Source organism: Lagenorhynchus albirostris, chromosome 4 (assembly GCF_949774975.1).
Source record: "Lagenorhynchus albirostris chromosome 4, mLagAlb1.1, whole genome shotgun sequence".
Classification (NCBI taxonomy): Eukaryota; Metazoa; Chordata; class Mammalia; order Artiodactyla; family Delphinidae; genus Lagenorhynchus; species Lagenorhynchus albirostris.
Genome location: NC_083098.1, coordinates 40777013 through 40789509, shown reverse-complemented (window position 1 = coordinate 40789509; position 12497 = coordinate 40777013). Strand labels below are relative to the sequence as shown.

General features: G+C 38.8%; 1 protein-coding gene across 1 annotated transcript in view; it reads right to left on the bottom strand.

The window, feature by feature from the left end:
- Nucleotides 1-12497, bottom strand: part of LOC132519256 (placenta-specific gene 8 protein) — a 33286-nt gene that overhangs the window by 12816 nt on the left and 7973 nt on the right. The window contains exons 2-3 of the mRNA XM_060147185.1: nt 6518-6659; nt 4201-4325 (exon numbers count right to left, since the gene is read on the bottom strand). Of these exons, the coding sequence (XP_060003168.1) occupies nt 4201-4325; nt 6518-6629 (237 nt within the window). The 5' untranslated portion in view covers nt 6630-6659. The remainder of the gene's footprint in view (nt 1-4200; nt 4326-6517; nt 6660-12497) is intronic.

The following is a 12497-nucleotide window of genomic DNA, read 5'->3' as shown; positions in this document are numbered from 1 at the left end:
TGGAGGTAAACACCCAAAGATCAGCCTTTGGAAAGAGGAAGTAGGGGAGAGAATTTTGGGGAGTACTGTTTTCCTTAACAAACCTTATAAATTAGATAATTTTAAAAACTATGTGCTTGCAGAGCTTTGTTAACTAAAATGAAAGCTGTACTAGAAAACAGGGATGGGGGGATTTAGTGAGCCAGAAATCATGAGCAATTTTTGGAAAAAAAAATGAAGCAGATGGGATTACATTGATGGAGAAAGTAAAACAGAGCTAAGGAACATGAAACCTAACATAGTCAGAGGCACGGTATTTGATAAACCCCAAACCAAAAACTCTCAGTTCAGAAAGGAGGAAGAATGGGCTGGGGAATGAAAGATGAGTGGTTAACTGATGCCAGCTTGAGCAGCTGGGCCAGCCCAGAGCTGCCAGCTGTGGCCTTGCCTGGAACACAGCCTGCAGAGCAGTTTAACAGATGACCCTAATGTGGGCTTTGGGGCCCCAGAAGAGAAGAGGGGTGAGATAAGTGGGGCAGCTATTCACCTATCACATAAGAGGTCAGACTCTCAAAGACTCACCACAAACACACTAAAAGAAATAATAAAAGGTAAAGACATTTTAGCACAGCTGATAAATCTAAATCACTCCCACCCAGGAGATAGCCAAATTATTTTACGTTTGGTATTCATCAAATGGTATTTTTTTCCTTCTTTTCATTTTTGGCTGAATAGAACTTTCCTGGTTCCTTTTGTTCCCTTTAGTAGTTTTAGATGTTCCACAACTAATTTTTATTAGCAATGACCCTTAAATTTTTACCCACAACTTAACATTATATATTAAAAAAATTTTTTTGACATCTTTATTGGAGTATAATTGCTTTACAATGTTGCGTTAGTTTCTGCTTTATAACAAAGTGAATCAGCTATACATATACATATGTTCCCGTATCTCCTCCCTCTTGCATCTCCCTCCCTCCCTCCCTATCCCAACCCTCTAGGTGGTCGCAAAGCACCCCGCTGATCTCCCTGTGCTCTGTGGCTGCTTCCCACTAGCTATTTTACATTTGGTAGTGTATATAAGTCCATGCCACTCTCTCACTTTGTCCCAGCTTACCCTTCCTCCTCCCCATGTCAAGTCCATTCTCTACATCTGTGTCTTTATTCCTGTCCTGCCCCTACGTTCTTCAGAACAATTTCTTTTCTTTTTTTTAAGATTCCATATATATATGTTAGTATACAGTATGTGTTTTTCTCTTTCTGACTTACTTCACTGTATGACAGACTCTAGGTCCATCCATCTCACTACAAATAACTCAATTTTGCTTCTTTTTATGGCTGAGTAATATTCCATTGTATATATGTGCCACATCTTCTTTATCCATTCATCGGTTGATGGACATTTAAGTTGCTTCCATGTCCTGGCTATTAACATTATATTTATCTTGAGATTCATCAACGTTGTAGTGGGTATCAATAGTTCATTCCTTTTTATTGCTAAGTAGTATCCATATAATGGATAGATCACAATTTGTTTATCCATTCACCTGCTGGGGGACATTTGGGTGGTTTTTAGTTTTTGGCTATTACAAACAAAACTGCTCTGAACATTTGTGTACAAGTCTTGGTATGGATATATATTTTTGTAGGGTAAATATCTAGGAGCAGAATGGCTGGGCTAAAAAGTAGGTGTATATTTAACTTTTTAAGAAACTGTATTTTACATTCCAATCAGCAGTGCATGAGAGTTTCAGTTCCTCCATATCTGCTCACACTTGGTGTGGTTTAGGCTGATTAATTTTAGCTATCCCAATAGGTGTGTAGTGGTATCTCATTGTGGTTTTAATTTGCATTTCTCTAATGACTGATGATATTGAACATCTTCTTATGTTCTTATTTGCCATTCAAATGTTTTCTTTTTTTTTCTAATTTTATTGTTTGGGTTAAAAATATATACTTAACATGAGATCTACCCTCTTAACACATTTAAGTTTACACAACACAACGATTTGAAGAATCCCAGAATAATTATACTGAGTGAAAGAAGCTACACACTGTATAGTTCTATTATATAAAATGGTAGAAAATGAAAACTAATCTATAGTGACAGAAAGCATATTGGTGGTTACTTGGGGAAGAGGGGAGGGGAAAGAAGGAAAGATTACAAAGGGATGTGAGTAAATTTTGGGGGTGATGAATATGTTCACTATTTTGACTGTGAGGTTTCACAGGTATATACATATGTCTAAACTTATCAAATTGTTCATTTTAAATATATGCAGTTTATTGTAAGTCAGTTATACCTCAGTAATGTTCTTTTTATAAAAAAATGTGTATTTATCTATCAATGCCAGACAAAGCCTTTAGAATATCTTAGTTTCTTCCTCTTCCTTCCAATCTTCCAAATTTTGTCAAAACCAACTAAAGTTTTAGTTTTAGACTGTTATTAATTTTTCAAACTCCTAATGAGCATTTAAAAAAATTGATTATGTACTAAGCCTTTAAAAAAGTTGATAACTTTCATGTTAAATAGTCATAGCGTAATAAATAAAGAGCTCCTACAAATCAATTAGAAAAGAAAAACAACTCAATAAAACAATGAACAAAGTATATGTACAGATAATTTATAGAAGAAATGAAAAAGGACAATAAATTTTCAAAAAGTTGCTTGATCTATCTAATAAAAATTTAACTAAAACGACAAGGAAATATCATTTCCTCTCTGACAGGCAACATGAAAAAATATTATATTGGCACACGTATAATATTAATAAATTATAAATTGATATAATCTTTTTGAAGGGATACTTAACAGTATTTTTCAAATTTTGAATATGCATATCCTGTGATCTGTCAATCTAATCTAGTACACTATCCTACAAAAATACCAGTGCATGTACAAAATCATATACGTACAACTATTTAAACTGCAATATCACTTAACCTTTCATCAATAAGGAAGTGATTAAGTATGTTATCTCTATGATGGAATACTATGCAGATATTAAAAAGAATCTGTATTACAGACATAAAAGGTGTCTACCATATATTAAGTGGAAAAAACAGGTTACAATATAGTATGAACTCATTAAAAAAAAAAAAGCAATAAATTAGCCCTGCATATCCCAAACCCCATATGTCTAGATCTATAGCTATAGCTACATCTAATCTATATGTATATGCCTTATAGGCATAGGAAAAAGAAACCTGAGGAAGGAGACCACCAAGTTACTAATAGAATTTATCACTGAGTAGAGATTTTCACTTTTTATTTTATATACCTCTGTGTTTGGATTTGTCATAAAATTACCTATATATGTATTATCTTGTATAATTAAAAAAGTAAGAAATATTTTCAAATAAAAAATAAAATAATTTCAATGGAATAAGATAAGTTCCTAAAATATTTTGCCTATTTATTTATTTATTTTTGCTGTACACGGGCCTCCCACTGTTGTGGCCTCTCCCATTGCGGAGGACAGGCTCCAGACGCACAGGCCCAGCGACCATGGCCCACTGGGCCCAGCCTGCTCCGTGGCATGTGGGATCTTCCCAGACCGGGACATGAACCCGTGTCCCCTGCATCGGCAGGTGGACTCTCAACCACTGCGCCACCAGGGAAGCCCTCTGTCTATTTATTGATATTTGTTTCCTGTGATGGTTAATTTTATGTGTCAATTTGGCCAGGTCATAGTACCCAGATATTAGATCAAACACTATTCTAGATGTTTCTGTGAAGATAATATTTCAGATGAGATTAACATTTAAATCAGTAGACTTAGAGTAACCCTCCATAATGTGGGTGGGTCTCATCTAATTAGTTGAAGGCCTTAATAGAGAAAGAACAACTTCCCCTGAGTAAGAAGGAATTCTGCCTGGTGGGCCTACTTACTTTACGGGGTTGGTGTAAGGATTAAATGATGTAACATATGTAATATACCTGGGGCATAGTAGGCTCTGAACATTCCTCTTCCACTGTATGACATACATTGCAAATACAAGAGTTGTTTATTTTCTAAGGTTTTCACAGAAACATAGAAGGAGGTCCCATAACCAGAGGATCTATTGCTACAGTAATGGAATACAAGGTTGCAGATGCTAGGAAACTCCTACTAATCAAATTCGTATGATGATGGGTACCATCAAATTGTCTCCATGTTTATGACAATTATTTTGAACGTGGGCGCATACTTGAATGATACAGTGTCATAAGAGACTCACCGGGATGCCGTATCGAGTCCTGTAGAGGGTCCTCATTGCAACACTTGTTCCACACAGACAGCATTCATTCATATCAGATGCAACTTGACATGCAAGACACGTGAAGCAAAATATGCCACAGAGACCTGGACACATGAAATCAGAGGTACAAATTACTCCACTCTGCCCCCACCACAGCTGAAAGTTAGTGTGCTTTCATGAATGGCGGTCCAAATCCTGGGGCCTTTGTCACACATCCTGCTGCCAAGTCCATCTTCACTGCTTTTGCTCAGCAACGCATCAGCTTCTCCCTTCTCTCCACCCAATCATTTCTGGAATAACCACACCTTGGAAAGTCTGTATTCTTTTTGTAGTACTGCCTTCATCCATGTATTGAATGATTCACTGAAACCTAGCCATGTTCCAGAGATTATCCTCAGTACTGACAATACCTCTGTCTGAAGTCTAGAAGGGAAGTTAGATCATATGAAAAATTCTCCAACAGAAACCTACTCAGGATGCCAAGGAGTCACTCACACAAATGGGGCCTCCAGTGCTCTGGGAAGGAAATGTTGCTTGATCTGAATATTGAAGGATGATTAGGAATTTTATAGGTAGAGGAAAGGGAAAAGACCCTCTTTAGATAACATGGTATGTCTAGGCAATGGCTGGTTTTCATTCAACATGGCTGGAGCCAGGGATGGGACGGGGATGAAGCTGGACCCATGGCGAGTTGGAGACTGGATAAAGAGGAAGTACGAGTGCTCAGAATGGGTCATGGTAGTCATGAGGAACCTCTGAAATATTTTAAGAAGGGAGAATGATTTGGTCAGATCTACAATTAAGAAATTCTGTATGAAGATATTAAGCTCATATTAGGACTTGTAATTCACTTATTTGAGTAACAATACTAGGGGTTAGGGGATTAGAATGTTCATCTTTAGAAGGTTTTATTATTGTGGTTTCATTATCACTATGATATGCAGATGTTGAACTAATGTCCCGAGAAGTGTAAGTCATCACCCCAGGTCATCCAGTAGGACAATGACAGCAAATCAATAAACCCAACTGTTCCATTTCCTAGGTAATTCTTTCCCTCTGTGCTTTTTTAAAAAATATTATTTTTAATATCTAATATTACTTTAAATATTATTTTACAATCTACTTTAAAAAATTTTATTTATCTTTATTTTTGGCTGCGTTTGGTCTGCGTTGCTGCGCTCGGGCTTTCTCTACTTGCAGAAGGCAGTGGTTACTGTTCATTACGGTGCGCGGGCTTCTCATTGCGGTGGCTTCTCTTGTTGCGGAGCACAGGCTCTAGGCGCACAGGCTTCAGCAGTTGTGGCTTGCAGTCTCTAGAGTACAGCCTCAGTAGTTGTGGCGCATGGGCTTAGTTGCTCTGCAACATGTGGGATCTTCCCGGACCAGGGTTTGAACCCGTGTCCCTTGCATTGGCAGGCGGGTCCTTAACCACTGCGTCACCAGGGAAGCCCCCCTTTAGGCTTTTCAATGTAATTATTAACTCGATTTCAAATTTCAATTCCAGTGATAAGTTAGAGGTTAACAAATTTTCCTTTCCTGTCTCAGAACACTGTGTAGACTTCAAGGAGGCAGGAAAACAAAACCAAAAACCTCAGAGCAAAATTTGTTATATAGGCAGGTTTGCTTGTTTCCTGCTTGGTGTTGAGAACTAAGCATTTGACCTTTCTGACACCCCCATCTTCTCTCAAACTTCCTCTCTCCCAAGTTTACTTAGAGAGCTCTCATAAAAGAAACAAAACAGAAAACAAGGAGGGTCAGAGATATTTTACCCAAAGAGAAGTTAATTGCCTTTAGAATTCTTTATTCTTAGGTGTATAACAAAGCTAAATGTACAAATAAAATAATTTTTCTCTGAGCTCATGCTGAAACCATGGATGAAAATTATCCCTTGTTTACTGGGCACAGTGTAACTATAAAATAATGAGTTTAATTTATGTGTAACAAGAGCAGTCTTTTTTTTAATCAAGTAAAACTTGAAATGTCTCTTTTAATATGATGTATGGTCTATTTATAGTCATTAGGCCAAGTCTGTTCACTGTTAGAGTTATCAGCTTTTTGCCTATTATCTTAACTCCAGAACTTATTTTAGGAGTAAGACTATTCTTCGAAGGGTGGAGAACAATTAATTTACAGTCCGTACAGGTTTTTTCTGTTAACAAAGCATTGCCTGACACACAGGGTACTTTGGCATCAGTGGGGAACGTTTACTACACAATAAGGGAGGAGTGAGGGAAGGATTCGGTCTTTGGTAATTCACCTCCGCATCAGTTACGGGCGCACTTTCCCCAGCACTTACAGACGCCGCAATCGCTGAAGCAGTCACACATGCCCGTCTGCCAGTTAGAGGTTTGAGGAACCGGACCAGCTCCAGGCTGAGTTACAATGACCACTGGAGATGGAGCTTGCATTTTCGATGCAGGGTCTTACGTGGCAGTGGTCTGAAAGGAAAAACTTGGTGTAAGTAGCCTGGAGGTTGCTCTTGGAAGCCTGTTTTGAGGTACTCTGCTTCATGGGCAAGTGAGGAAATTTAAACCAAGTGACTTGTTGATCTTTGAAGAACAGAATTTCTGCAGAGGCCCCTGGGGGAAGGGATTCACTGAACTGGTAAAACGTACAGATTCTTCTCTTGGTGTTAGGGAACGTAACAGGGTTGTAAGAACTATTTTAAACAGGTGCCTGGTCTCCACACAAGACAGGGAAACAAATTAGAAAACCCGTGATAATGACCATGCCAACTAAAAATTGTTGCACGCTGTTTGGTTCTACAAGAACGAAGTCACCCGCCACTGCAGTCGCTGACCTTCAACACACCCTGAAAGGAGTTCAGCACGGTGATCAGGAATGAGGCACTGTGTGTTCTGGGAAACACTGGCAGAACAGGCCTTCAGAGAGTTAGATATTTTTTAGGAGAAGATTTTATGAGCCCCATTTCTTACATCTTCTCATATCTAGAAAAGCACTAAAATCATTAACGGAGGCGTCTGCTCCCCGTGACCAGCAGCAACCTTCTGCCAAAATGTGTGCTTGACGCACGTGCCCCCTTCACCAAAATCACGTGCATACTCACCTCCCCTCCGACCTCTTCGCAGCAGGTCCTCAGAGCTATCTGCAAGGCTGTTCTCCCAGGCTATAGTCCTCATTTGGCTCCAAATAAAACTTAACTCACAACACTCACGTTGTGCATTTTTTTTCAGTTGACAGAAGGAATAGTGAATTACGGAAACGGACTTCTGTAAAATTGCACCATCCTAAGCTTTTGTGTACTTGCAACCTTTCTCCTCTTGCCCCTCTTTTATGTTTCCTTTTGCTGTGGACTTGTTTCTGATGAGCAGTTGTAAAGGAAAAACTCCCCTGTTTTCTGTCTACTCACAGAACACTGTCACCTGTGATCACCAAATGTGTGGTAGCTTTTTTCCACACCAAGAAATTCTGCAACACCAGATGGGGGTCCATTGGATTGCACCCTGCAGGCCTGCGAGCCCTGTACTTGTCCGGAGACCGAAGAAAGAGCCCAGAGTCAGTGACAGAAACATCAATGGTATAATGGATAGGGGGATCTTACATTTCTGAAGCAAGGTCCTGGAGTGACAGCCCACCAGTCTTCGCTCCCAGGGCAGGGGATGGGGGGAGAGGGAGGTTACCAGTTTTAGGGGGGATTGACATCAGGTTGGCTCACTGGTTACCAGGGAAACAAGCAGAGGAGCACAGCCTCTCACCACCCCTTTGATAAGCTATCACAGGGGAGATATTCTGATCTAAAGCTTAGAACAATCACTAGCTGGGGCAGGGGGCAAGTACGTAGGTATTTGCTGATTAGGGAAGGTCAGTCATCTGAATAGAATGTAGGTTAAGCAGGGACTGGTAAGCAGAGAATGTACAGAGAACAAGAGAACAGACATCTTGAGGAGCCTGCGCATACAGTGTCCTACAATTTGGCTCAATTCTGACACTGTCTATAGGAGACAGTGTCAGATTCCATGTGTTAAGGGCTCAGTCCCACAAGACTGCCCTCCCTCCCCTACTTCAGATGCCAATTGTAAGACCAGGTTGTCACCTGTGCTTCTGACCAACTAGATCAGAGATTCCCATGACCCCTTCCTCAGGTTTGATAAATTTGCTGGATTGGCTCACAGAACTCAGGAAAATAGATTACTTACTAGATTATTGATATATTACAAAGGCTATTAAAGGATAAGAATGAACAACCAGATGAAAAGATACAGAGGGTGAGGTTCAGAGCCTGTGGAGTTTGGGGTGGGCCACCTTCCCAGTACACCAACCCCAAAGCTCTCTGAACCCTGTCCTTTTTGGTTCTTATGGAGCCTTGATTACACAGGCATGATTCATTAAATCATTGGCCATTGGTGATTGAATTCAGTCTCCAAACCCCTCTCCCCTCCCCTGGAAGTCTGAGAGCTTCGCAAAAAGTTCCAACCCTCTAAACAAAGATTGGTTTCTCTGGCAACCAGCACCCTCAAGGGCTTTCAAAAAAGTCACTTCATTAGCATAAACTCCTCTGTAGTTGAGAGGGGCTTGTTGTGAATAACAAGACACCTTTATTGCTCTTACCATGTAAGAAATTCCAAAGATTTTAGGAGCTCTGTGCCATGAACGGGAATGAAGACCAAATATGTATTTCTTATTAAAAACCACATCACAGTAGTCCTCTCCAATCTTCCTTCATCCAAGTTGGTCCTTCACTTCAAATTTACCTGGAGCCTGTATCCCTCTGACAGTGCAGACTGTCAGTGCTGACAGACCCTTGGTACGTGTTAGGGGCAAGCCCTGATGGTGTGCCCCAGCAACGTTTATTATGAAGTACATTTTGTTAGGTTAGTCCTAATTTCTCTCCATCATGAGAGGCAGTGTGGGATCATGCAACATTGATTTGATTTGAAGTGAGAATATCTTTGCTCAAATTCTGGTTTCCTAAACTGTGTGATCTTGGACTAGTCATTGATCAGCCTAGTTATTTAACTAATCATTTAAATTTCCTCTTACTAATCTTTAAAAATGGAAATGGTTTCTGATCTATCCACCTTCTGTGCTTATTGAGAGTATTTTCTTTTGTCCTGTATTCTGAAGTGGAAATGTATTACATCTCAGTGTCTAGCACACTGTGAGTGAATCAAGCATATAATAAGTACTTAATTCAAGAAGACAAGGAAAATTACCTTCTATGAGTACCTTCTATGAGATAAAGTCTAGGGATGAATTTAATAAACAATAAAAAAAAATCAGATTAGTATCAGGGAGTACGGCTAAAATGTACAAAAATGCAGCAAGGAAATTTCTTTTGATGATTTCCACAAATATCTGTTGGCAATAATATCAGCTAATATTCATTGAAATTCTACCCTATATCAGTCACTGTGCTAGACTCACACTGTCTACTTAATGTTGCAACAGCCCTGCCAAGTAGGAATTATTATATTTATTGAGTTGATGAGGAAATGGAGGCTCAGAGAGTTTAAGTAAATTATGAAATTCAAATCCTTCTCTGGCTCACTCCACAGTCCCTGTCCCTCCCTTTGCCCCTTAGCTTTAGAGCCCTGCTCCATCACAGCACTTATTACAGGGTAGCATTTTCATTGGTTTGTTGTGATCTCCTTGAGAACTGGAACTCTCTTTTCATATTTATTCCTTTAGCACCAACTTCAATGTAGTCTAATAGAAGGTACTTTTCCTTGTCTTCTTGAATTAAGTACTTATTATATGTTTGATTTACTCACAGTGTGCTAGACACTGAGATGTAATACATTTCCACTTCAGAATTCAGGACAAAAGAAAAACACTAAAATTGAAAATACAGTGCTTTGAGATACTCAGGCAATGTGATTATACTAATGCTTTCTTGTATTATTTCCCTCATAGGGCAGTGTCAAAAACAAGCAAATTACCTCCATTGTTCCATATTACTTTACACTTTTTCTATTTCTTGAATTAACTGGGTTTCTTTCTAGATTGCATTGCCCAGTAATGCCTGGCTAGTTTGGTAGTTCCCATGGACAAAAAGGGAGAGCAGTATATGAAACAAGGCAACATCTTGGATGTTTTTCCACACAATTGAAAGCGTATCAACAATGGTTCAAACATGTCTAAATCTGCCCAGGCTTCATCATAGCTAATTGTAAATTAACCAGGTCAATCATTATAAATGGTCCCCTGAGTCCTAGCAAACAGCCTCATGTGAAGGACACAGTGTTTTTGGATGACTATTAAACGAGTTTATTTTTATTTTTTTAGAAAGAAGGAAGAAGCTTTAAAACGTTTTTTTAAAGGTTTCTGTCTGTTGAACTTTATCACCATCAGAAAACAGCTCTAGGTATTTCCCTTCCCATTAGTGAGTGTGGTCTGCAAACATATATTTTTCTAAGTTTTAATAAAATGATTATAGGTACACAAAGAGAGGACAAAATCTGACATTAAGTATTAAAAAAAAATCTTTAAAATGAGAGAAATTTAAAAGCCCCAAGGTTGATAAAATGACAAGGCAGGAACAGATAATTCACAAAAGAAGACATGAAAATGACCTTAAGTATATTAAAAAAGATGTTCAAACTCACTCAATATTAAAGAAATGCAAATTAAACACTTGTCAGGTGGCAAAAATTAAAGAGTATGCAACACATTCTTTTGGTAAGGCTGTGGAGGAACAGGTACTCATATATTTCTGGTGAGAATGCAAACTGGTGCAACCATTCTGGAAGGAACTTTAGCAATACTTAACAAAACTACACTTACGCTTACCATTTGCCCAAGTAATCCCATATCTAGAAATTCATCCTGAAGATATACCTCCAAAAATGCAAAAACACATATGCATGAGGTTATTCCTAGCAGCATTGTTTGTTTTTGCAAAATAATTGTAAGCACTATATGGGAGACAGGTTGAATAAACTATGGTACACCCACACAGTGGAGTGTTATGCAGCTATCAAAAAAAGAAGGAGGACGAGCTCTATAAACTGACATGAAGTAACTTCCAAGATATATATAAGTGGGAAAAAAATGCACAAAAGAATGTTTTTGGTATGATATCCTTCATGTAAGAGATAAAGGGAAATAAGAAAACACACATGTATCTGTTCAATTGTGCAATAAATAATACAGGAAGAATAAACCAGACACAAATGAAACTTGTTATGTTCAGGGTAAATGTGGAAAGAATGAGAGAATGGAAATGGAGTAGCAGGGCTGGGGGCAACACTTCTTTAAGTGTACCTTTTCATATGGCTCTGACTCTTCCAACCATGCTAATATTTCACATATCAAGTCAACGCATAAATAGATAGTCAAAATCAAAGAGAATGTGGCAGGATCCCAAAATGCTATATAAACAGTAACAAATAGACCTGACTGTATTACAATTAATATTATAACCACACTGAGGAAGAAAAAGGTAACCTAAATAACCTTGGAAAGTATTTTGACTATATAACATAAAGCTATAAAAAAACCTGACAAATATTATACTCTAGTTACTAAACTTGTTTTTCACAGAGGTATGAATTAGCAATTCCGAAATCTATCTATCTATCTATCTATATATGGCTTGAATAATATACTGTGGATAATGAGATTGAGATTTTTCCCTGTCAGAGAAAGAAATTACAAATAAGGAAGGGAGGACAGCTAGTATGAGTCCTATTGAGTTGGAATCAGTGGTATGAACTCATGGTTATTTACACACACACACAGTTGTAAATGAGGGGGTAAGACTCCTTTGTGGGGTCTTTAAGGGTCACTCCAACACAGCTACGGAAATCCCATTCAGACAAGCATATGAAATTAAAGAATTTATTCTACTCACAAGTCCTAAAGGGGGAGGCATGACATGCCCAGAGGGCCATGCAAAGCCCCTTAAAAGCCTGAAGTTTGGTAACAGCAGGCGTCGAGAGAGCAGAGCCAGGACTCATGGGCAAATGCCTTTATTGAGGGTCATGAGTGGGGTAGCTTGTGGCATGCAGGAAGCATTCTCACTGGGTAATTTAAATGTAACTTGGTCAGTGTGGAAAGTAGGAAAAGGGTAAGATGGGGAAGTCATTATAAGGCTTATGAACACATGTACTGGGGATGGGTACTTAGAAGTGGGCAATAACTTGGTAAAAGTTCAAAACAGGCACTTAGAAAGCCACTGAGGCAACAAACAACAACTTTACAGTACACACACACACACCCATACACACAGAGAGATATAGAAATGTGTATGAATACATAAATATTTCCTAGCCCTCTCCATTGAGAGGACCTAGAAGGAACAACAACCCACTATC